The sequence below is a fragment of the Halichoerus grypus genome, chromosome 14 (assembly GCF_964656455.1).
Source record: "Halichoerus grypus chromosome 14, mHalGry1.hap1.1, whole genome shotgun sequence".
NCBI classification, from domain to species: domain Eukaryota; kingdom Metazoa; phylum Chordata; class Mammalia; order Carnivora; family Phocidae; genus Halichoerus; species Halichoerus grypus.
Window position 1 is genome coordinate 56,684,019 of NC_135725.1, and position 26,471 is coordinate 56,710,489.

The 26,471-nt window shown below is 41.8% G+C and overlaps 1 protein-coding gene and 1 long non-coding RNA gene across 3 annotated transcripts in view; one reads left to right on the forward strand and one right to left on the reverse strand.

The window, feature by feature from the left end:
- The window catches only part of LOC118518301 (uncharacterized), a 193,112-nt gene that overhangs the window by 122,456 nt on the left and 44,185 nt on the right, over window positions 1–26,471 (reverse strand). The window lies entirely within an intron of this gene.
- TMEM215 (transmembrane protein 215) lies at window positions 13,499–14,854 on the forward strand. 2 transcript variants are annotated; one of them, XM_078061364.1, is made up of 2 exons: window positions 13,499–13,860; window positions 13,959–14,854. In XM_078061364.1, exon 2 carries the CDS (start codon window positions 14,017–14,019, stop codon window positions 14,719–14,721), a length of 705 nt encoding a protein of 234 aa, XP_077917490.1. In that variant the 5' UTR covers window positions 13,499–13,860; window positions 13,959–14,016; the 3' UTR covers window positions 14,722–14,854. The 2 variants fall into 2 exon arrangements, with proteins under 2 accessions (XP_077917490.1, XP_035920934.1); XM_036065041.2 differs by having other exon boundaries at window positions 13,499–13,730; window positions 13,959–14,851.

Genomic DNA, 26,471 nt, shown 5'->3' on the forward strand with positions numbered 1-26,471 from the left:
TTTGATTTGTTTCTTAAATTCCACATATGAGTGAGATCATATGGTATTTGTCTTTCTCTGACTTATTTTGCTTAGCATTATAGTCTCTGGCACTATCCATGTTGTTGCAAATGGAAAGATTTCATTCTTTTTTATGGCTGAATAACATTCCATCATATATACATATGTATATAAAATATATCACCTCTTCTTTATCCATTCATCTATCAATAGACACTTGAGCTGCTTCCATATCTTAGCTATTGTAAATAATGCTGCAATAAACATAGGGGTGCATATATACCTTTGAATTGGTGTTTTTGTATTTGGGGGGTAAATACCCAGTAGTGTGATTACTGGATCGTAGGACAGTTCTATCTTTAACTTTTTGAGGACACTCAAAAGGACTGTTTTCACAGTGCCTGCACCAATTTGCATTCCCCCTTTCTCCACATCCTCACCAACACTTGTTTCTTGTGTGTTGATTTTAGCCATTCTGACAGGTGTGAGGTGATATCTCATTGTAGTTTTGATTTGCATTTCCCTGATGATGAGCCATGTTGAGCATCTTTTCTTGTGCACAGGTAGGGGGTAGGGGCAGAGGGAGAGGGAGACGCAAGCTCGCCGCTGAGCAGGAGCCAGATGCTGGGCTCAGTCCCAGGAACCTGGGCTGAAGGCAGACACTTAACCAACTGAGCCACCCAGGTTCCCCTGCCTCCTTCTTATAATAACTTCTGTGATTACATTTAGAGCCCACCAGTTAATCAATGATAATCTCCCCATCTCACAATCCAGAATTAATCATATCTGCAAAGCCCTTTTGCCATATAAGGTAACATTCACAGGTTCAGGAACTAGGATCTGGATATCTTTGGAGGCCATTATTCAACCTATCACAATTCCTCTTGAGCAGAACTCATTCCAGTAGTAACACCACTTATATTTTGAGACCACAAGGCCTTTTACATGTGTTTTTCATTTGATGATCACAACGATCTTTCAAGTTGAGCAAAGTTTAGGTTCTCCCAGAAGCAAACCCTGAGGCAGGGAGTTAAGTGCATGTGGTTTATTTAAGAGGTGACCCTAGAAGCACAGGCAGAGAGTGGGGAAGTGAGAAAGGGAGGAGAAGGAAGCCAATAAAAGGTGTGGAATCAAGCCAGTTGCCACTGTGGAAAACTGGAGCTCTATCCCTTGGGAGACTAAGAGACAGTATAGAGACCTCGGTTATCCAACCAGCGACTGAAGAAGCTGGGATTTACCTAACTCCCCCATGCACCCTTGATTGAGGGCAGTTCTGGGGGCATTAACTCCCACACCTTCATCTTTCCCCTGACTCTGGGGCCAGTATTATCCCAAGGCCAGAAGAAGACCTCAGAGTCACAGGTGTCTTCAGCAAGCAGTCTGAGTGGGGAGGTGAATGCCCAGAACATCGGCCAGGGCACTAGCAGTGTTTGCTATGATCCCATTTACCAGTGAGACCCATTTCTTCTCTCTTTTTTAAGATTGTATTTATTTATTTGTGGTGGGGCAGGGGGAGCAGCAGGTAGAGGGAGAAGCAGGCTCCCCGCAGAGCAAGGAGCCCAATGCTGGACTCGGGACTCGATCCAGGACCCTGGGTTCATGACCCAAGCCAAAGGCAGACCCTTAACGGACTGAGCCATCCAGGCGTTCCGTGACCCATTTATTCTTTCACCAAACATGTCGTGACTGCTTGCTTACTCTGGGCCAGACAGCATGCCAGGTGTTGGAGCTTACAAATGAATGAAGCCTCCCTGCATTTGAGAAATTCACAGTGTGTACAGACATGTAAAGAGAGAAATTATGATACACTATGGTAAGTGCTATGCCAGAATTTTAAGTATTTGTGCCTGGCACATAAGGAGTTTGCAATAAAAACTGGTTTTTAGAAAGAAAGTATTAAAAGCACAGAAGACCTCTGTCTAGAGGACAAATGTCCCTCTCCATCATTAGAAACAAACACCCAAATAAGGCACTGAGAGAAAATAGGGTAAAATACCAAGTGACTGGGCCAAGGTAACCTGGCCTGTGAACAGCAGAATCAGGAGAAGAATCCACATCTTCTGACTCCTAGGCCAGAATTTCTTTCACTCCACCCAATGGCCTCTGAGAGATGAGACCTCACACCTATTGCAATGCCCAGCACATGGTAAGTACCCAGTGTCTTTGTGAACCGGAAAGAGTGCATCTGGTTGACCATGAGGAAGAGAAAGCATAATCCACCACAGGAATGGCAAGGGACTTTTCTTAAGGGCAAAGCCTAAAATGTTGGTGACATTAATCACCTCCCAAATTCCCCACCTCCTAATACTATCACATTTGGGATTAGGTTTCAACATCTGAATGTGGGGAGAGAGGCAGGGACACAAATATCAGGCTATAGCACTACCTCATTTCACGCTTGCCAAACCAGCAGAACGTGCTTCCCGTGAGAAGGGTCAGAATCCTTGTTCCTTATGGGCAGCTTGCTTCCAGGAAGAAAGAACAAGCCAAGCATGCTCAGTTATTCTTCCCAAACTTACCAGGTAGATAAGTGACTCACCTCCTGGGTGTGGAGAGAGGCCCAGATTGTATTAGGAAAAATGCCTCATTACGGAAACCAGGAGTAGGGAAAAAGCCCTTCCTCTCTAACGCTGTGATTGGGAAACAGAGAACCATCAGAGACTGAGGTTATTCCTTTCTATCAAGGTCTGGGGTTATCTCAGTTTCTCTCAGGGCATCTGCTTCCATCCCTTCACGTGCCCCTGGCTTCCTCTTCTCAGTCTTCTTACTCACAGCCTGATATGGTGGCCTCACTCCCCAAGTTCACTTCGCTATTCAGCTCCCCAAAGTTGACACACTTACCCTCTCAGTGTTCCCACTCCAAACTTACAGGAGTAGATCAGAATGGCTCAGCTCATTTTCTTTCTTTTTCTTTTTTTTAGAATTTTCTCTTTACTCTTTTCCTGAGTTGATGATCTTAATTCCACTCTTCTCTCTTATCCTCTTCACCTCCATGTACCTGGTCTCATTTCCTGTGTTGAGTTTGCCCTACTCCTGTGGTCCCCATCTCAGGCTTTATAAGACTTATCAAACCCCCTCTACTCTCTCCTTGACGCCTCAATGTGGACTCAGTTCTTCCCTGGAGGGTTGGTTTTACCAAAGGTCACATCTTCTTATGACTCTTTCTTCCCTACCCAAATTACCTTGGGCTCCTGATCACCCCCCACCCCCCCTCCTCCCCTGGCCTGGCTCAGCTCATCTTTTAAAGCCAGGCTGCCCAAGACTCAAGCCAGCAGCTGGTCAACTTATTCAACAACAAAATCAGGAAAGCTCACTCATACCAACAAGATTCACAGGAGGCTGTCTATAAACTAGAAAGCCACTTCACTGACTGTTACAAAGGGAGATGTTACTTTCCACTCACTCAAATATTCATGTCTATGGAAAGACCATAGTAGAAATTTGAATTAGTGATAAGAAATTATTGAAAATTTTTAGGTCGGATGCTTTTTTGGCTAAGTGATATACCTTGAGACTTATAATTTACTTTAAAATAATTCAGGATGAAAAATAAAGTATAAAAAATTAAAGGAGGTGACTATTTTGGAAAATAGTTTGGCAGCTTCTTACAAAGTTAGAGTTACCATATGACCCAGCAATTCTACTCCAAAGTATTTACCCAAGAAAAATGAAAGTATATGTGCACATAAAAACATGTACATAATATTCATAGCAATATTTTTCATAATGACCAAAAAGTTGAAGTAACTCAAATGTCCGTGAACTGACAAACAGATAAACAAAATGTGGTATAACCATGCAGTGGAATACTATTTGGCAATAAAAAGGAACAAAGTACTAATACATACTAAAACATGGATGAACCTCAAAAATATTATGCTCAGTGGAAGAAGCCAGACACAAAAGAACACATATGGTATGATTCCATCTGTACAAAATATTCAGAAAAGGCAAATCTATAGAGACAGAAAGTAGGTTAGTGGTTGCCTAGAACCGGGGGTGGGAATAAAGAGTGACTGTAAATGAACAGCAGGTTTATTTTTAGGATGATAGAAATGTTCTAAAATCAGATTGTGGTAAAGCCTGTACAACTCTGTAAATATACTAAAATTCTTTGAATTGTATACTTTAAATGGCTGAACTATATGAAATGTGAATTATATCTCAATAAAGCTATTTTTAAAAAGGAAGGGGCAAGGAAGGAAGGAAAGGAAGAAAGGAAGGAAGGGATGAAAGAGGGAAGAAAAGATTTTTGTCAGCCGTAATGGTCAGAGCCCTCACAGTACTAGAATGTCTGAGAAGCCAAAATCATCAGAATGTTGCTATGTGAGAGAAGAGTGGAAGGTCTTGAAAAATTTTAGATGCAGGAGATCCTGTGAAACCTAACAAACCACCCCCTTCCTGTAACCCTCATCTTCCTCTAAAGAGTGCTAGATAAACATAGCAAATGTCTGACCCACTGGTTCTTTCTTTTCTTTGGTTGATGGTAAATATCACTCTCCAGTTACATACTCTGTGTAACATACTCTCTGTAACTTTCTAACTATGAAATATGATGGGAGCTGCTATTATTTTTTCTCTAAAAAATATATCCAAACTGCCCTAACTATAAATTTCAGTGTTTTCAAAACTCTTCAGTCACAAATATTCAGACAAGCTCTTAGTTTCCTCCCATAGTATGATACTCTTTCATTGGGTAGGAATTTTTTAACACTCAAAGGGTAATCTTATTTCCAAAGATTTGGGGAACCATCACTCTCAGGCTCATGTATCTCTTATAGTATATTGAGGTACAGCATTATCAGGGATTTTTGGCAAGTCTGCGAAGATTATACACAATTATTTATCAGTTAGATCTCACCAGCTTTCTGTCTTTCATGGCTTTCTTCCTGTTTTCCAGGACTGTGGTAGAATTAATCTCAAATTAATTCACACAAATCTCTAATCTCATTCCTAGATTTTGGAAGCCTGAGGAAGGAGAGGTATGTGTGTTTGGTCTGCCATCTTGATCCAATTTGCAACTTAATTTATCATGATTGTAAAACATCCCAGTGTGTTGATGTAACATAATTTATATAATCATTTCATATTTTTCCATATTAAAATTAACATTGTAATCAACATCCTTATTTATATATCTGGGCATATGACTGATTGCTTCTAAAGAAACCTTTTTAGTGTCTGTTAAATATAATAATAAAATGATTTGGTGGTCTCTGGGTTTTTATAAGCATATATAATCAAAACTTGGACATGTCAGTGCACTATGCTTAATCTAAGGACAAGAGAGTAAGAAAACCAAATCAATCTTTAGTTTGGGGATCAAACCACATCAGAATTCTCTACTCCCAGCTCTTTATGATTCCTAACAATTCATCTTCTAATCCTTTCTTTATTCCCTTACCAAAGACCCTGTAAGAATCAAAAGAAGGACATGAAGAAAGATCTAAGCTGTTGAATAAGCTCAGTCCTGGAGAGCAAATGGATGCTTGGCCAGAACCACTCAGATACCTAAAAGGTTTTCATCTTTGGAACCATTAATCTAACACTTTCATTTGCACCAGCTTTATTTTTTAACTTAAGAACAGATTAGTGAAAATTCTAAGCTTTCTTTGTACTTTGTACTGTGTTCTGCACAATCTAATGAGCGCTAATGAGCTGCAAGAATTTTTAAAACTCTGTTAATTCAGCACTGGATAAACAATCGAGCTACTTTACATCTCTGAAGGTCCCAAGTGAAATAAAGAAAGGTATAAACGTAGCTTTTACTAAAGATCTTAGTTACTTCCCAAGAGGTAGAAAAGATGGGAGAAGGTATAGAGGAAACGTGAACATAACCAGGTAAGTTAGAGGCTCTCAATAAATATTTGTTAAATAAATGAGTCAGAATTACAGCCAAGAAAGGTGGGGGGTGGGGGGGTGGAGTCAAGCCTCTAACCACGTGCATCAAAACAATCATGTTTAAGTCAAAAGGGGGAGAAATAGTATATTTATTATTTTCTATGTTGAAAACAGGCTTATAAGAAATCTCAAAAATGATTAGTATAAATTTGAAAGAAATGGCAAAGTCCAACCCCAATTCAACGCGAAAATTTATTAGTTTTCTTTCAATTTTTATGTTTTCCCAATTTTTCCACATCCTTTTCCGTCCTATGAGGAAGTGCTGGAGTGAGGAAGGGGGCAGGATGAATTTAGGGAAAATGTAAAGTTAAGAAAATTTGAATTTATTCACTTAGTCTTTCAAATATTCATGAATCTTTTATTCAACTACCATTTATTGAGTGCTAAATATGTGCAGGTGACCATTCTATTTTTAAAAATACTTTTTCTTAAAGGGGAACCCTCTTACACTGCTGGTGGGAATGCAAGTTGGTACAGCCACTTTGGAAAACAGTGTGAAGGTTCCTCAAAAATTTAAAAATAGAGCTACCCTATGACCCAGCAATTGCACTACTGGGTATTTACCCCAAAGACACAGATGTAGTGAAAAGAAGGGCCATATGCACCCCAATGTTCACAGCAGCAATGTCTGCAATAGCCAAACTGTGGAAAGAGCCAAGATGCCCTTCAACAGATGAATGGATAAAGAAGATGTGGTCCATATATACAATGGAATATTACTCAGCCATCAGAAAAGATGAATACCCAACTTTTACATCAACATGGATGGGACTGGAGGAGATTATGCTAAGTGAAATAAGTCAAGCAGAGAAAGTCAATTATCATATGGTTCCACTTATTTGTGGAACATAAGGAATAACATGGAGGACATTAGGAGAAGGAAGGGAAAAATGGGGAGGGGTAATTGGAGGGAGAGATGAACCATGAGAGACTATGGACTCTGAGAAACAAACAGGGTTTTAGAGGGGAGGGGGGAGGGAGGATTGGTTAGCCCGGTGATGGGTATTAAGGAGGGCACGTACTGCATGGAGCACTGGGTGTTATATGAAAACAATGGATCGCAGATCACCGCATCAAAAACCAGTGATGTATTGTATGGTGACTAACATAACATAATAAATTTTTTTAAAAAATACTTTTTCTTATTATAAAATAAGAGTAGAAATTTTTAAAAATTCATAAATATATAGGGGCACCTGGGTGGCTCAGTCGATTAAGCATCTGCCTTCAGCTTGGGTCATGATCTCAGGGTCCTGGGATCTGAGTCCCATATCTGGCTCCCTGCTCAGCGGGGAGCCTGCTTCTCCCGCTGCCCCTCCTCCTGCTTGTGCACTCTCTCTCTCAAATAAATAAATAAAAAATCTTTTTTAAAAATGTGGATCAGGGTGCCTGGGTGGCTCAGTTGGTTAAGCATCTGCCTTCAGCTCAGGTCATGATCTTGGAATCCCAGGTTCAAGCCCCACATCACTTCTCCTCCTGCCCCTCACCCCACTCATGTTCTCTCTGTCTCTCTCTCTCTCAAATAAATAAATAAAATCTTTTTTAAAAAATGTGGATAGCACAAATGAGAAGCTGGATTATTATTTAATTTCATTTTAATTAATTTAAAATTAAATAGCCTTCTGTGGCTAATGGCTATGGTATTGGACAGTGCAGCAATAGTTCATCTAAAGTCTTAATTTGTTTGACTTTCAGAGATTTCCACAAAGTGGCTGCCATTCTGTTTCCATAGCACTGAGTTCAAGAAAGTACTCATACCAGTTGTGTGGGCCATTAGAGTCTGAGGATGATAATGAGGATTTTGTTTACGCTTCATGAACTGTACCCTGCTGTCATATCAGGTGGTCTCAGCAGACACGAGGCCAGGCTATGAGCAGGCCTGGATCTGACTCATGAAAATAAGCCTTATGTATATATGGTAAACCTAGAGAGAAACTCTTTTGCTTCCAGAGGGTTAGATGTGACCCTCCTTACTCAGACATTACCATCCTCATCTGTGTGCCCACTGGTGAAGCTGTGGGGACTTCCTTCTTCACCTTGAGATAAGTAAATGCCAATTAATTTACTTACATGGTGCCTGGGTCTGTTCTGTCCATTAGTACATACCAATTGTTGACAGTTTTCAATATAATGGTCATGTAAAAGGTAGGAGCTTTTAAAAGGCTCTTGTCATATCTGGACATATTTCTTCCACTCAAGAGTTAGTACCAATACATTCCCACCATCAATACATGTGAGTGCTCATCTTAGCACATCACGCCCCAGCATAGGTGTTATTTTTTATATTTACAAATTTAATGGATTAACAAAATGGCCAGTTAAATTTACATTTCTTACATCTTTACAAGCAAAATGCTAAGAGAGCTTCCATCTTTTAAAAAGTTTTCTCTCTTGACCCCACATGGCCACCTCTAGCTATCATCTCATTTCTCTGTTCTCCTCAACAGCAGAACACTTTTGAGTTATCTCTGCTCTCCACCTCTAATCCTTTTCTCCTATTCTCTCTTAGACTCATTTCATTCAAGCTTTCACCCCCATCCACTCCACCAGAACTGTTCTTCTAAAGGTCACCAATGACCTTCATGTTGCTAAGTCCAGTGATTATTTTTTAGTCCTTTTCATACATGACCTATCAATAGAATTGATGCCCCCACCTTGATATGCTTTCTTCTTTTGGCTTCTTGGACATGTCTTCATTTTTTCTCCTCACTGAACAATCCTTCATAGTCTCTTGCTAGTTCCTCCTCATCTCCCTAGCCTCAAAAAGTTGATGTTCCTTAGTAATTAGTACTTGGACTTCTCAAACCTATCAATGCTTGATCCCTAAGTTATCTCAGTAGTCCCAGGGCTTTCGATGCTAGCCATGTCCCAGGTCCTCCCAAAATTATTATCTCCAGCTCAGACTTCTCTCCCAAAATCCAGACCTGCACACCAACTCTATCAACATCTATCAACTTTGATATATCAAGTGAACATGTCCAAATTCAAGTTCTTGATTTCCCACCTCAAATCTCAAGTATTGGAATCATCCTTGACTACTCAGTTTCCCTCACATCCCAAATCTATTAACAAATACTGTCAGCTTAGGTTAAGATATATCCAGAATCTGACCCACTTCTTGCCACATCCACTGCTATCACCCTAGTTCAAGTCACTATCATCTCTTGCCTGGACAGTTGCAATAGTATCTCAACTGCTCTCCCTGCTTCTGCCCTTGACCTACCTTAAGTCTATTTTCTATAAACAGCTAGGAGCCTGTTAAGACAGTTAGGACTTCTCTCTCCTTTCCCCAAAACCTTCAACCAGGCCTGTCTCTAACATGTGTGAGGCTCCAGGCAAAAATAAAATGAATGCTGCCTTTCTTTTCCCATCCCCAGCTCTGTTCTAAACCATGAAGGGGTTGACAGGCAGAGTATAGACACCCCATCTTGCATGCCAGAGCTTTATCCATACTCAAAAACACAGCTGTCCCTTAACCACCCCACAGGCCTACGGATGTGCATACCTGCAGTACAGTCAACACTTGGGAGGATGGACTTAGCAAAGAGCTGTGCACAAGCCCTGGAAGCAGGTATGGGGCTGTTTGGGCAGGGAATTCTAGGTTTGTGGGTACCTATCACATGGTCTAGAAAGGGCAAGAAGGCGTCCAGGTGAGGCACATCACTTTGGCCTATAGGGAAGGGCATAGCTAGAGGAGCCAAAGAAAGAATCCACTGAAGTGAAGGGTCAGTGCAGGGCCTCCAGTTGCCTGGATTCAATGGACTGGCAATGTCCCAAATGGAGGCTGCCTTGTCAGCCTGAATCCCAGAGTGAAGACAACCTGGAGCAGGGCTGCAGCTGACCCATCATAGACACATAGTATGAGCATACAGCCCTTGAGATCTGGAAGTCTTTTGTTGCCATGGCATAATCTATCCTATCCCACTAATACATATATCTTGCTCTATGAACGTGAGTTCTATAAAGGCAGACCATATCCCATTTGACTTATATCCCTAGCACCTAGCACAGTGCCAAGCACATAATAAATACTCAAGTTAATATTGCAGGAATGGAACCTTTCTGGATTTCATCTGTATAATAAAGGGGGTTAGAGTAGATATTTTATAAAGTATCTTCAAATTCTAGCATCCCATGTTTTCTGTGATTTCAGAAATAAAAGGTTCTGCATTTCCTTCTCAAACACCCACATGCCAAAGCCTCATTCCAACCTGAATTTCTTTTCTCTTCTGATGAAAAGCTTTTGTACATCGCTATATATGCTTATAGCATTACAAGAACTGCTTAAGGTTTTAAAATCCTACTGCAATCAGCCTGTACAGGCAAGGAATTAAATACTAAGAATGCCTTTTCTGTCTCTGATTACTATGACCCTGAGTGATGTCTCCCCCCACCCACCCACCCACTTTTGCTACTGGGCTTGGGCAAGTATACCTGCTGTTCAAAGACCATCTGAAATTACCTCTAAGAAGGAACTGCTTTGAGAATCAGGCTTATAATTAAACAGTAATTGAAGTTTCCTGTGGTTTTATGCATGGGTCTTATCTAATGCTTAAGTAGATAAACTGCATGGCTTAAAAGTCAGAATGGAATTAGATGCTCCTACAAGTGAGCAGAGGTCTTTGTTCAGCAATGGTGCTTCTTTAAAATCCAACCTGGTTTCCAGCACTTTTGTCACAGCACCTACACGACAATGACATCAGTCTACCCTGCAGAAGCGACTGTCAGAGAACCATGGAATGATAGAGCTGAAATGGACCTCAGCGAGCTCCTCATCCAAAGTCCTTGTTTCACAAGAAAATAAAACCCAGGGAGGTAAAATTGATTTGCCTCAGGTCACAGGTAGAAGAGGAGAAGATCAGGGATTTAGGAGGTAAGACTATGATGACTTGGGTGACTTACTGGATGCAGGTTGTTAGGGAAAGAAAGGAATGGAGGACAATTACAAACTTCTCAGTTGGGGTCAAATGAGAAAGAGCAAGTTTGAAGGAAATCCAATGAGCTCAGTTGGGGTCATGTTGAGTTTGAGGTGTCTGTGTGCCATACAGACAGCTATCAAGCAGAAAATTAGATATTACAAATCTGAAACTGAAGAAAAAAGACAAAGTTAAAGAGAGAAATTTAGGAGTCAGCATCCTCCCACTCGGTGTTTAAAACTATTATAAAGCAGGAAAAGAAATCAGGAAAAGGGAGCAACAGGAGTATAACCAGCAGAATACTGACATCTAAGGGTTTTATTAAAAATAAAAATAAATAAAATAAAGAAGAGTTTACAAAATAGTTTACAAGAGTGGCCAGAGAATAGGAGGGAAACTGGGATAGAATGGTGTTGGTAAAGGCAGGGCAAGAGAAGGTTTCAAGAAGGGAGACGTGCTCTGTAACTGTGGCCCACGCACTGCTAGCTGCCCCCCCCCCATTCATTCTCCTCGTTTTCCTTGCTAACAAAATCCTGATTGTTTTTCAGAGTGGCAATAACCCTGGTCAAAAATTAAACCATGATTTCCCAGGCTCCTTTGCATCTAGAGGTTGCCCATATGACATCCCTCTGGCCAACTAGATATAACCAGATGTATATCTACTTGGTGAGAATGTCAAGAAAACAATTATTTTCCTGATATAAAGTTTGATATAAAGTTTGATATCCTGATATAAATGGTCAAACTGCTGGCATCTCACTTTTACCCTTTGCCTTTTCCCCTTTCTTTCTCCCAAGATAATGATTCTATGTCCAGAAATATAGCAGCTATCTAATGAGCATGAGTACAAAGGACACACACACACACATACACACACACACACACACAATAGATGATATGGAAAATCAGGAGTCTGATTCCTGATCTACTCAGTTGAATGAGTGAGAAATGTGGGAGTCAACCTTGATTCCTACCCTCTTACTGCCTTTGATCCAAGATCCTTGACTCTACCCTTAAATATCCTTCAAATTCACTTTCTTCTAACCACCCCTAGTCTCTGCATTGTTCAGGCCCATATCATGCCTTGCCCAGCTGACTGAACTGTCCTCCTAGAAGGTCTTCCTGCTTCCACTCTTACCCCCTGCAACCTGTCCTCTAATCTTCTGTCACCAAGTCAACAAAATGGAATGCTTTTGTGTTGATCCCTGCTGAAAATATTTCCATGGCTCTCATTGCCTAGTGGATAAAATCGAAGGTGCTTAGCCCCACAGTTAGGCTCTCTATGATTTGGCTCATGCCTTATGTTGATTATGACATACTATGCAAATATATAGTGGTTCACAACCACTTCGTGAACAAGGACCACTTACCAAGCATTGTGCTTTATATTTATTTAGTTCTCATAATGCTTTCCCACACATTTGATAGTACCATTCTCATTTTGCAGATGGGTCAACTGACTCTCAGAAAGGTTAGGTCACTTGCCCAAGAACACATAGCTTGTTTAAGCAGGGCAAGGTCTGGATGTGAAAGCTCTTTCAAAGTCCTTTCCACTGCAGTGCCTTGACATGAAAGAATGTACACTCCTCTCCTTCCTGTTCCTCACTATTCCTCATCTACCTTAAATGGACAGCCTTGTTGAAGAAAAACAGTCTTGCCCCTCGGGCCAAAGGAATCTATCCCCCACTGCGGTGGGAAGAAAACAGGTTCTTCACACCAGCTTCTGCAAGGGAAGAGAGAATCGCCCAAAGCTAGAGCTGTATGGTGAGCTGGTGGGCCTGACTCTCCCATTCAAGGCTCTGCCTTCTCCTCCTCCTAGGTGGGGGTCCGGCGCGAAGTGCAAGGATGGGGATCCGGGTCAGAGAGCCCTTCTCCTTTGACCTAGCCGGCCTGGCTGGCGCCACCACAGTGTTGGAGTAGGATCCCGTCTCCAAGGCCACCCCCTCCAGAGTCCGGAGCTGGAAGACCAGGGGGGAAGGACTCTGGTGACTCCCCAAAGTCTCAAGCAAGACCTGACACCCACTCCTCACCACTATCTCAGCCTAGGAGCCGGTCCTGTGGGCTCTGGCAGCGCAGCCTACTCTGCCGCCGGAGCGGTTTTGCACACACCGCTGCCGCCCAGCGCCCGGACCCAGAGCAGTCGGCCAGCAGCGGGACCCTGGAGCAGTGCAGCCCTCTGAGCCCCGAGAGTCTCGCGGTTGAGAAACCCGCGGTCAGAGAACCCCCTGGGAGCTCTGCTATCAGTCGGGTCGGATCACCCAGATTTGTAACTGGAGAAAGGTCCAGGTCCCCGAGGGCCATGTCCAGCTAGCACCCTCTGGCCCTCGGACCTGAACTCGGAGTCCAGGCTATCCCGTTGGGCAAATCGTCCCGAGTTCCGCTCTCCCGCCAGCCGCAGACTCGCACCCCCAGACCCTCCCCAGGCACGGAGGCAGTTGCTGCCGTACTGCTCAGCCCTCCTAGGCAGCGGCGGAACGATCCCCAGCTGCTCCCAGCACCCCGACTTGACCCTGGGCAACCTCTTCTGCCCGGGTGGCTCTCCCCGGGGTCTGAACCCCTCGCGCCCCCGCGCGTCCGTCTTTGTTTCTGAGCTTGCTCTGAAAGTGATGTAACGAGGCCAGGCTCGCACGCTGCTTTCCCTCTTTCCCAGACTTAAGTCCTTCCTCCCTCCAGCACCAGAGCCCAGCGCTGGGCTGTGCCTCCACTCCACTCCCAGAGCTCTGGAGACCGACGGGCGCTGTTGAGAAAGAGGCGCTCCCACGTCCCACCTCCTGGATGCAGAGTCAGTGGGGAAAGCGAGGCTTTCCTTCCAGAAACAAGGGAAAGAGCCGAGGGGACAGCTGTTGTGGAGGTTTCTAAGGAGACTCAGACTGGCTTCTTTCCCTGCTCCTGGGAGACGGCAGGAAACCTCAGGTACCTCAGTGACCCCAGTCGGTGGATGTTTATATGAAAGAGACAGAGGCAGTAAGAGAGAGAGAGAGAAAAACAGAGGAAGAAACAGAGACCCAGAGACCGTGATTGACAGACAAGTGGAGAGAGACGAGTAAGAGAGCTAGAGAGTTGGTGGGTGGGAAACTGACTTCGGTTTTCTTTTTTCTTTCTTTCTTTTTTTTTAACCCACTGTGGTTTTGCTTCTGACAGAAGAGAGAACTGCTGCTCCCTAGCCAGCAAGCAGCCCCCAATCTGGATGGAGTGAAAGATGCGGCCTGATGACATAAACCCGAGGACTGGGCTGGTGGTGGCCCTGGTCAGTGTCTTTCTGGTCTTTGGCTTCATGTTCACCGTCTCTGGGATGAAAGGAGAGACGCTGGGAAACATCCCCCTCCTGGCCATCGGGCCAGCCATCTGCCTACCAGGCATCGCAGCCATTGCCCTGGCCAGGAAAACCGAGGGATGCACCAAGTGGCCTGAAAATGAGCTGCTGTGGGTCCGCAAGTTGCCCTGCTTCCGGAAACCCAAGGACAAGGATGTGGTGGAACTGCTGAGGACCCCTTCAGATCTGGAGTCAGGCAAGGGAAGCTCAGATGAGCTGGCTAAGAAGGCGGGCCTCAGGGGGAAGCCCCCCTGCCAGGGGCAGACAGAGGTGCCTGTGGCCAGTTCCATCACCACCCCCACACCCACGGAAGGAGAACGCCAGAGCCTGGTCCAGAGCGGGCATCAGGAGGAGGCATCCAGATACCTGGATGGTTACTGTCCCTCAGGCAGTTCCCTTGCCTACAGTGGCTTGGATGCCAAGTGCTCAGCCTGGGACAGATCTGATTGCCCGGAGCCTGAGGACAGCATCTTCTTTGTGCCCCAGGACAGTATCATCGTTTGCTCCTACAAGCAGAACAGTCCCTATGACAGATACTGTTGTTACATCAATCAGAGCCAAGGCAGGTGGGATCACGAGACAATAGTCTAAGCTTTGCATACAAGAGTCGCTGTGTTGATAGAAACGTGACTACATTCAGCTTCTAGGGGAAGGAAACTGCCCTGCTCCAACAGCCTTCAAACTGTTAGAAATTGACTTGGTATGTGATGGGTGTGCAAGCTTCGGGTGCCTGAAAGCCATGTAAATAGGCATGTTGGGGACACATTTTAGGGAAGGGTGATGAGGGTTAAGGACACTGGAAGAGGCAGTGGGTAGGAGAAGAAGCAGTTCCAATTGCTTTTTAACAATTAAACCATGTTGGATGTTTTCTAAAATAACCCAGAAAGTGCTACTCAGCACCTGCTAAAATCAAGATAAACCTAGAGTGGGCTGCAGATATCAGGCATGAAATGATACATGGGCTTGCCATAGGGAAACTGACCTGCTTTCAGTCTGAATAAATTGAAAGACAAAACAATTTAGTGCTTCATTGTATGAAATGATTTTTATCTGGTGAAAGCTTTTCACACTTATGATTTGCTGAAAGAAAAAAAAGTCAAGATAGAAAAGCTACTCCCTCCATAGGTAGGATGGTTTTTGGAGAAAGGGGAGTTAAAGGCAGTTGAATTATGTAATTGAGTTTTATATTATCCTCTGACAAGATCAGAGATTTCAAATAAAGTAAAGTAAGTGTGACCAGCTAGGTAAAAAACTAACATTTTTAGATGGCTATGTTCCTTCTTAAACTCTTCGTTTAAATTGATTTACTGGGTCTTTATCTTAAGTGTTTTTTAATATTTACTATCATTCATGTATAATTTCCTCATCAGGTACAAAATGACTTGATGTAATATTTTCATAGATTAGAATTTGTGTTCATCAAGTCAAAATTGGTTTTATATATGTATACAAGTATCTTTAACATTTCTGGGAGTTCTGGTAATAACTATTCCTATATGCCTTTTAAAATCTGAAAACTATGAAGTCAGTACATTAGTCTTGAACTTTATGCAGAATTTACATAAAATGTAATGGCTAAACTTCTGGAAGTGTCATTATTTGTACATTTATTCAACATTCCCAAAGACTATAAATGCCAATGAAACGAGTTAATCTACTAGATTTAACTAAAGCTCAGTTTTTATTAAGTTCACCTAATCAGTGAGCATTGCATGACAGGGTCTATTTTATTTCATACTTAATCTTTTGCTGCTGAGGGAAAAAGGCACAATGGGATCCTAAAATGTATTTCCTATTTCACTTGCTTAATTGTAATAGACAAGAGGGCAATCAGCCAAAATACCATTTAGTCCCTGTTGAAGAGAAATATTGAATTATATAGAGAAATCATGGTATATTTCATCTTGCAGATCAAAATATTTTGCATCCTTTAAAGAATGATGATTTATTTTCAATGATCAAATAGTTTCAGCCACTTTCTCCCAAAGGGAATTGAGGACAAAAATTCTAGCCATACCCCTTTTGTATATTTCAGGTCCAGTTCTGCAAGTCTTTAAGTGCAGCAATCATTCAGTCTTAAGAACCATGCCCTTAAAAATCACAATTTCCAAACCAAGTTCAACATCAAAAGAGTATGATTTTTTTTTAGTAGGGCTTAAATGTCAGAAAATGAGATGTGTGATCCTAAGCAAATTTTATCTTCTTGTACCTCAGTTCTCACTCTTCAGAAATCAGGGAGGAGTGGGACCGACTTACACTAGAGTATGTCTATCGTTCATTCCCAGTTTGAATATTCTATGGCATCATGTCAACGACACTTTATATAATGCCAGGGAATGAGATACAGCAAAATGCATGCCAAAGTTAATGCAATTCATGATAAAAATTATATGACATGGATTGAATTCTTACTACTACTCAAAAGAATTTTGTAGATATGTGAAAGCAGATTTGTTTTATTGCCAAATATTATTTATTCAACAAATACATTTCTGGGAATAAAATGAAGATGTTAATTAAGGATAAAATTTTTTTGATATCGGTATAGCCCCCAAATAATCCAATAAATGCAATAAATGTAATTTACTTTGGATTTGGCATGGAGGGAAAATAGTTTCCTAGAATCACAATACCTCTTAATAATTCTAGGGCATTTAAAAGATGAAAATCATGTTTCAATGAAGGTAAAAATTATTGGATAACTCTTTTAGGAATAAAAGCTTCTAATTTGAACAACAACAAAAAAAACCCTTCTAATCTGCTTGCCATTTGTGGACCTCTTCAGAGATGAAGAGATAGCAAGACAGCAGAGAGAGATATTCACAAAGACTCAGCAAATCCTATACAGGGTCTGAAAAGAGATGCTTGTAGTGTTAGGTATGGTTTAAGGTGTGGAAAAGTTACTTTTTGATTTCTTGGAATCAGCTCAAACCCCTTGATATTATATACACACATACACACACACACTCCAATGTCCAAATCCAAAGTTAATTACTAGTTTAGAAATCTAAGATATTTTATCACATTTTCAAGTTCTATTTCAGAAGAAACTTACTTCAGTCTTCTTCCATCCACCTACTTAAGATACTTAAGGTATCTAAATATGCTCTTGAGGGAATTTTCTGCAGTGCTAAAATAATGGTTTGCAAATGTTGACTGGGTGGCTTAACTCTGACCAGAAAGAATAAAATACGTGATTGTGTGTGTGAATTTTTTTTAACATCTTACATTAGGTAACACCCTCCTAATATAAAGCAAGGTAGCCTAGTGCCCCAAATCAACACTCATTAAGTAGTATTCAGGGGAAAGCAGCCATTCTGTTGAACAGAGGTGGAAGAGAAGGAAAACAAGGTGAGAAAAGTGTCTGAGCTTGTTAGAGGAAAACAGCAGCTCATTCTAGTCAACAGTTTTAGCAAATTGTTAATATTAATGTAATAGACAGGAAGACTATTCCCTGTATCCAGTAAGAGCTTTCAGACAGACATAAATCAAAGTAGGCACTAGTTATTTTTTTACTTGCTATTAATCCAAATAGTCATTTCAACTTGATTTTAAATAGGCATTTTATTTTTGAAATTATTTCTATTGACTTTTTCTTGTTCAATATTCCTATCTATTATGCTCATGAGTTCTTTTTCCAAACTGCTTCTTGATTTTTTTAAAAGATTTTATTTATTTATTTGAGAGACAGAGAATGAGAGACAGAGAGCACAAGAGGGAAGAGGGTCAGAGGGAGAAGCAGACCCCCCGCTCAGCAGGGAGCCTGATGTGGGACTCGATCCCAGGACTCCGGGATCATGACCTGAGCCGAAGGCAGTCGCTTAACCAACTAAGCCACCCAGGCGCCCTGCTTCTTGATTTTAAAGTGTAAATTCAGCCAAGATACCCAAGCTAGAACATATTTAGACAACTGTTTCAAGATTTAGTTTCTATTACAATCATGGCAAACAAAATCCAGATATAGTTAAGTTCAGACTCTCTTCCAATCAGGTCCTTTGGAAATGTTTTCAATACTCTACTCATCAGGTCCTTTGGAAATGTTTTCAGTACTCTAGGTCTTAATACCCACTGAGCTGGCACAGGTAGGGAAAGAAGACTCATTCTTTTAAATGCTTTTCCCTTTTGTAATATCCAACCTCTGTTTATTTATTAATATCTCCACTCTGCACCTATAGCATCATTTACTTGGTAAATTCACTGTTATTATTAATTTATAACATTAAAGAAAATTGTTTGAAAATCCACAGCCCCACTATCCTAACAGAACTACTGTATTTCCATTTTAGCATATCATCCTCAAGGACTCCCCCACATACACCTTAAATATTATAATTGTGTGGTTTTCTTCTCCTTTTATTTATATGCTAAGTATGTTTTCATGTTTCTATGCAGTGTTCCCGATTACCATTTAACAATTGTGTAATATGCCATTTTTGAGAAGTACCGTAATTTAACATGCCATTTTTTTTTTTATCATGTCATTCTTTATTGCTAGCCAGATAACATGTTTTATGGATGGTTTTGTATGTTTTTTTTCTATTGTTGGTAACATAGCTACATTATTTGTCATTTGCTTAAAGAGGTGAATATTTACAATCAAAAAGCTGTCTCCTTATAGATGAGAGTAAGGGGGCAGAGATGTGTAAATGGATCAAACACTTGACATTATTGGTTTTCTCTTGATTCATGGGCAAGACATAGGGTAAGAGACAAAATAATGCTTCTACAAAAAGGTCCCCCCTTTGGGACCAGAGCCAGTATTTTTAAGAATAAGATGAGATGGGGCCTATATTTTTAAGAGTAAGATGGAACATTTCCCCAGTTAAGATACCACTAGTGTATATCTCAAAATCAGTTTACAGTGGTGTCAGTCTTCAAGAGCATAATGTTGAACAAGCAAAATGAAAAATAGATGTAGACAAAAATTACTTTTCAATATTTCAAAAGCACTTTCTTAAAGTATCTCATCATTTATTTTATAATATATTTAATATGTATATATATTATTACCTATTAGTGACTTACAAATGAACTGGAATTTCAGGAATTCAACAGACTCTACCCATGAGTTTTCTGTTTCTTCCTCAACGGAAAAATGAACTGAAGATGGAATTATGGACAAATGCTTGGCTTAACCAGATATCTCAATAAAGAACTGAATTCCATTCAGCCTCTTGTCCAGGTAACATGAAATCATGTAAACACCACTGAGTCATGTCCTTGATTTCTCACCACCTACCACAGGCTCCTCACTCCACGAACACCCCAAAGAAAGAAGTTTATACATGACGCTGTCCAGATACAAATAGATAGACATTGATATCAGATCTCCACAATCTTTTGCAAATTATTTCTGGGCCTGACCCTTCTTAGAGATCCTTTCTTTGTCTTTCCCTTTATTCCTCCTCCTGATTGCATGTTACAGTCTACAGACCTGGTATCCTCAATGACAGCACAAGGCTTTACATGTTTTATCCATAACAAGGTACAGTGATACAGAATGCGCCAGTTACAAAACAGGGCATAAAACTATTAAAACTTCTCTTTGACAAATCTATCCCAAGAAAGTTAAATATAACAAGTATCTTTGCAATTCATCACTTTCTTTCTCTTTATGGTAATAAATGATTATATATGAGACAATCCCTCAGTCTGAGGCCAGACCACATTTGTTTAGAAAAAATAGGCTTTTGAACATCAACTGCCTGTAATTCAACATGAAAAGTATGGACATACCTTCTCTGTGAGCGGTTAGACCATCAGACCAACTCATAAAGGCCCGCCTGCCCCTGTGCTCTTCCCCCTACCTCCCATCCTCTGCAGCAGCTTCTTGGCTGTGCCCTGATTGTGCCCTGCAGCTCACTACCCTGAGTCTTCGCCCCATCATTTTCTCTGCCTCACATGTCCACCCTGTCTTCACCCCTCTGCTGGTTAAGGCCCTAATATCCTTCAGGGGGCAGCTGCCACATCAATCTTCTAGATTTTCCCCCTCAGAACTAATAATACTTCTACTATTCTCTGGCCTGACAACACCTCCACCATTATCATCACACACATTAGCTGAGGGTGTGTCTGTCTCTCTAACCGCAGTGTGAGCTCTTTGAGGGCAGGGGCCACGTTTTATTCATCCCACCACTGCACACCCTCCCACACACACTTTGCCCTTCTCTGTGAAAACTAAATTGCACCACTTGGTCACTCTCACGGCCTTCCTTCTTCCTCTTTCTCACAGGAAAAAAATATCTACCTTCTTGATTTGAACTAAATTAAATAGAATATAGTCAGCAAAAATGCGGGTTAAAATAGGCTTCTGTGGGTTGGGACCCTAACTTTTATTTAGCATATTGTTTCTTCGGGGAAACCACATCTTACATAACAAGGAGAAGAAAGAAATAAACCATTCCAGAATATTTTCTCCTCCCTCCATGATTGACCTAACTCCTACTCCCTGCCTCCCTCCATGAGTCAGTGACCATATACACATGCAACAAGAATTGGTGGTTCTAGAAGCACTTGACAGCCAAGCTTCTGAATTCCTAACTAGAAAGAAGGTAAATCAGTGTACTTAGGTTAACCCTGTAAGTAGGTCAACAGAATATAATTTGCCAGCCTGGCTATTGTCCTATTATGCTTCCATCCAATGATGCTAAACAGGACTTTCCAGGCCACCCAGGTATTCCCTCAGGACGCTCTCAGGGGGCTGAGTGGCAGACCCTCACTCTCTCAGCCCCAGTGAAGCTTTTCTTCTCCACAAAGTCTGTGAGATGCTCAGAGACTGGTTTGTGGTTCAGAGAAGGCTCTGGCTTATTCTGGAGCAAGATGATGGCATTGCTCAGCAATTCTCCTGAGTAGTATTTGAGGCCAGTCTTAATAAACTTCAGGCTCATGTAACTGGTCCTGTAAATTTCCCAAATTATCTGACTGAGTGAAAGTGGCATTTAATTTGAGTAACTCTTTTTCTTGACCTTGGCAACTATCAGGTTCTCCTTCAACAATAGCAAGAAGGACCTCATCTGAGTATGGGTGGGGAAGGGGATAGCAAAGGGAGAATGTGTCCGTATGGAATTGTCAGCACAGGGAGAAGAGCCAACAATCCCTCATTAAGCCAGTCACTGTTGTGGCCTCCTCCCCTGACATCACCACTTCTTGTCTCAAACTTAGTAGCAAATGCTAGAAAATGGACTGAGAGGACAAACCAAACAGAAACATGTTTTAAAACTGAAAAGCGTAAAAGGAAAATGCTAGAGAATTTTGATACATTTTTTTAAATGGCTAAGAAAAGAAATACAAACAATTTAAGTGTATTCTAATAAGGGCAAAAATTAGCTAAAACTATCCTGCTGGACAGAGTCAAAAGGAATATAAAATAGCATCCAATAAATAATCAAACTCATTTAAAAATTACTCAATAGACTAGTACAATCAAAACTAGAAAGTTAAAGGAGTACAAGTGAATACTTTTAGCTAAAGTATTCAAAATTAAATCTTTTTAAATTCACTAAAAATGTCCCACTGAAAAAACAGGGTGTGAGATATGAGCAGCAATACTGAGACTGGGACTAAGAGCCCATTGACCTATGGCTGACAGAGGCAAAGACAAACAAGGAACGAAGCTGGGCTTAGCTCTCCTCTCTTGAGTCCCCCAAAGCAGGCCCTTACCCTTCAGGTAGCAAAACTACAGAGTCCAGAACTGTTGCTCCCGCACAAGCCTGAGGTCCCTCCAAAGCTCACCTCTCACCCTCCTGTGTTAGAATAGAGGCCAGCAGCTAAAATGTTGAGAGGCAGTGTGCAATCATGGCCTTATGGAGGTCCTAACACAGGAGAAGTGTCACTGCCTACACCTTTGTCAGCCTTGCCTGGTCTCTGTCCTCTTCATCCCCCTGTTTCCACAAGCAGCACAACGTCCATTCCTTCACTCCACAAGTCCTGGTTAAGCAGTGCATATGTGCTGGGTATTGTGCTGGCCTGAGATGTCACAGTGAACAGAACAGACCAGGCTCCTGTCTTCATGGAGCTCACAGCCTAGCACGGGGTGTCAATGGCTGAGGTGAGGATGTTATGAGGATGTACACTTGGCAGGAGCACCTAGCCCTCACCTTATTGGGGGAGGGTGGTGAGCAGGGAAAGTGGCTAAAGGGTTCTACCAATTCCACAGTGTGTAGAGGTAGTGGGGAGAGTTTCCCCACACACCCAAGCAGTTCTCCAACACCAGCTAGGCATCCCATAATTCAACTCAATTCTGATACCGTCTACCTGGAGATACCATCAGATTTCACAGGGCTCAATCGTACAAGACTGCCCCTCCCACTTCAGATGCCAGTTGCAAGTCCAAGTGTCACCTGTGCTTCTAACAGGCTACATATTAAAGGTTCCAGGGGCGCCAGGGTGGCTCAGTTGTTAAGCATCTGCCTTCCACTCCAGTTGAGATCCCGGGGTCCTGGGATCTAGCCTGGCAAAGGGCTCCCTGCTCAGCAGGGGGGTCTGCTCCTCCCTCCCCCTCTTCCCCTCCCCCAACCCATGCTCTCCCTCTCTCAAATAAATAAATAAAATCTTTTAAATAAATAAATAAATAAATAAATAAATAAATAAATAAATAAGCGTTCCAACAACCCTCTCCTCAGCTTTGATTAATTTGCTAGAGTGGCTTAGAGAACTCAGAGAAATCTTTTACTCACTAGATTACTGGTTTATTATTAAAGGATATAATTCAGAAACAGCCCAGTGGAAGAGATGCATAGAGCAAGGTATAGAAAAAGGGCAGAGAGATTCCATACCCTCTCAGATCATGCCACTCTTACTGAATCTCCACCTGTTCACCAACCCAGAAATTCTCCGGTCCATTCTTTTGGGGTTTTATGGAAGCTTCACCACATAGGCATGATTGATTAAGTGACTGGCCATTGGTGATTGACTCAATCGCCAGCCCCTCTCCCCTCCCCAGAGGTCAGAGGGTGAGACTGAAAGTTCCAATCCTCTAATCACAAAGTTGATTCCCCTGGCAACCAGCCCCCATCTGGTGATCCAGGGGCTTTCCAAAAGTCACCTCATTGACATAACAAAAGGCATCTTTATGGTGGTCATCACTTAGGAAATTTCTACAATTTTAGGAGCTCTATGCAAGAAACTGGACAAAGACCAAATACGCATTCCTTCATATAAATCACAATATCACAGAGTCATGGGGGAAAATGTCTGAATGAGACCTGAAAAATGCATAGGAAGTAGCTGACTAAAGAGGGGAGAAACAGTGTTCCAAGCCAAGAAAACAGTGTTTATGAAGGCCAAGAAGGAAGAGGAAAGCATGACACATGTTTATTTGGAAGAAATGGAAAAAAAAAAAAATTCATTAGATGGCTGGAGAGGGGGCCAGGTAGAGAAGGGCCAGGCAATGGCTTAGGCCTCTCCCCACCACTACATTTAGGCTTTGTTACACAGAAAAAGAAGGCCTGGCCACCCTGCTCGTCTCCAGCACAACCATAAGGAAGGAAGATTAGACTCATCTTGACTAGGGTTTGCAGGTTTAACCAAATTCTACTTTAAGGAGAATTGATTCAATAAGCAACTGCTTGATCTGGTTGCATTTCAGGGCAAGGTTCCTTTCACTTGGAGACAAATAACTAATCAAACTAAGCAGTCCACCTTTCAAACATTTGTTTTGCTCTTACATGCACTAAAATAATTTGGAGCTCTTGGGCGCCTGGGTGGCTCAGTCGTTAAGCGTCTGCCTTCGGCTCAGGTCATGGTCCCAGGGTCCTGGGATCGAGCCCCACATCGGGCTCCCTGCTCGGCGGGAAGCCTGCTTCTCCCTCTCCCACTCCCCCTGCTTGTGTTCCCTCTCTCGCTGTGTCTCTCACTCTGTCAAAATAAATAAATAAAATCTTTAAAAAAAAAAATAAATAAATAAAATAAAATAAAATAATTTGGAGCTCTTAAGTGAAAATACCTGATATAAACAGCTTCTAAAATCACCATTTCTGGGATACTTATCATTATTACAGACAGGTTGGCATATGGAAAGACTTTTTTCCATCATCGAGTACCCAACGATGATTGTGACATTAACCAGATTTACATCTCTACGGTTAACATTTTCTGTGTTTCAAAATGTCCCTAATATTTCTTCCTTACTTCAGCTGCTTGGAACTCAGGTCCCTTGTACAGACATATCTATCCCTGCACAGATACATCTATCATTCTCAAAGAGTGTCCCATGTCCGTTAGTTCCTTGTTAGGTGAATATATGCTACACAATAAAAGGTTTTAATACTCAAATAAGTTTGAGAATTGCTGGGTTAAACCAAGATAAACATATTTTTTTTTTACAGTCTGTATCCCCAACACTCAGAATAGGACCTTGTACAAAGTGGGCACCAAATAAGTACTTGTTGAATTAGTGAATGTAGAATTCCATAAAGCCATATATTCACATGCTCTGTGACATATAAGAAGGGAACTGAGTGTGCAGCATTCCATGGGGCTTCCCTTAGGACTAGCATTGAAAAATCTTGCCCTAATCTTTAAATCTAGAAGCACACTAATCATGACAAAGAAGACAAATTTCCAGAAATCAAAACGAAGAGACAAAGGAAAGGGAGGGAAGTTACATAATCCCCAGAATTACCTTCTAACAGACTACTCTTCCCTCAGCAGGGACAATTTGGGTGATCAGGGTAAGGATGTATCTGCCAGACATTTTGCCTCCAGATGCTAATTTCCCAGGTGTCCAGTTTGGCTCAAAAAAGGTTGCCATGGGCAAGCCTCACGGGTCCCCTCCCTCTTTGGGAGCTTTGTACTATCACTCAAACTATCGCTCAATAAACTTTGCTTTGCTGCCCACCAAAAAAAAAAAAAAAAAAACGGTTGCCAGGTCCTGCCTTGAACTCAGAAATTAAATAGATCCTAGATACCAGATATCGGTGAGGAATGTTTATAAGAGTTCTAAGAAGCTTTATGATGCAGAAGTAATGTGTTATGGAACCAGAAACCCATGGGAAATTGGAATCCCCGCCTTCCCTAGTCCCAGCCCCATAAGACCAGCATTCTCAGTCTCATCTAAGACCTGAGCAAGTATCATCAAGGTAGTCCAGTGGTTCTCAAACTCTAGCATACATCAGAATCACCAAAGGGCCTGTTAAAATACGGATTGCTGGAACTTACCTCCAGAGTTTCTGATTCAGTAGAATTTACATTTCTGTGAAATTCTCAGGTGATGTCAATGGTGCTGGTTCCTGGTTGCTTCCTCACCACTACATGTGCTATCAATTGGTTTTTACAGCCACAAGTCTGGTATAGACCCATAGGTCCAGCCATGTAGTAGCATTTGGATCTAATAACTGGTACATAATAGGCACTCAGTAAATAATTTGATTAAATTAATAAATAATTGTTTGTCTAATCCCTAAGATTGGGATCTACTTTGGGAAAGTGTACCCCACCTCCCCTGATGAAACTGGAGCCCAGTCCTTTATCCCCACTTCCTCAACTGGGATCATGACCCTCTCTGCCTACCTCCAGACCTTACAGGGACCATGTGCCCGAAAGAAAGACCTTTTGACTAGTGACAAGGGATATGACAGAGTCCAAGTGAGATAGGCCCTTTTTGGACCATGGGATTTAGACTCCTGGCCTGCCTGGTAAAAGCCAACTCCATCATGATCCAGTCTGTCCCAACCATTCCTGGGTTGATTCCTCTCCTTGCCAGGCCATTTCTGAGCTCCCCAGCCAGATGCTGGCTGAAGATTCACAGCTATTTTGGGACATACGGCAGGTATCTGAACCAGGTTCCAATGATGACTTCGAAATAGAGACTTCACTAGAGATCTTGAATGCTTTCCCCATCAGCCAGAATAAACAGTGGTTTACTTTATTATTTTCTTTTGTACTATTTTAACCATGCTGTGAGTGCACAGACAGCAATGGCTAATTTCATTCTTCCCTGCCTGTAACTCACATATGTGAAGTGTGTAGAAAAGAAAATCATACTATGCCCCAGGAAGAGCAATATATTTGGGCTTTGATAGATGATGGGAAAAGTAAATTCCAAGAATAAAGATTTTTCCAAGAAATTCAGAAACAAAAATTAAAATCTATTGTTCATCAATATCCCAACATTTTAATATTCTCCACAATCCCACATCACTGAGGAAGTGCAGGTAACTGCCTATGTATAGACACCTGATAGAAGAATGACCCATCTGTGCTAAACCACAGCCTTCCCACTCCTTTTCTGATGCAGCTTCTACCACTGTTTCCCTTGGAAACCAAAGAAGCAGCTGCCTGCAAAAAACATCTCTCTCCCTCCTCACTCATCAGTCCAAAGGACTAGCAGCTTGTTTTCTTGC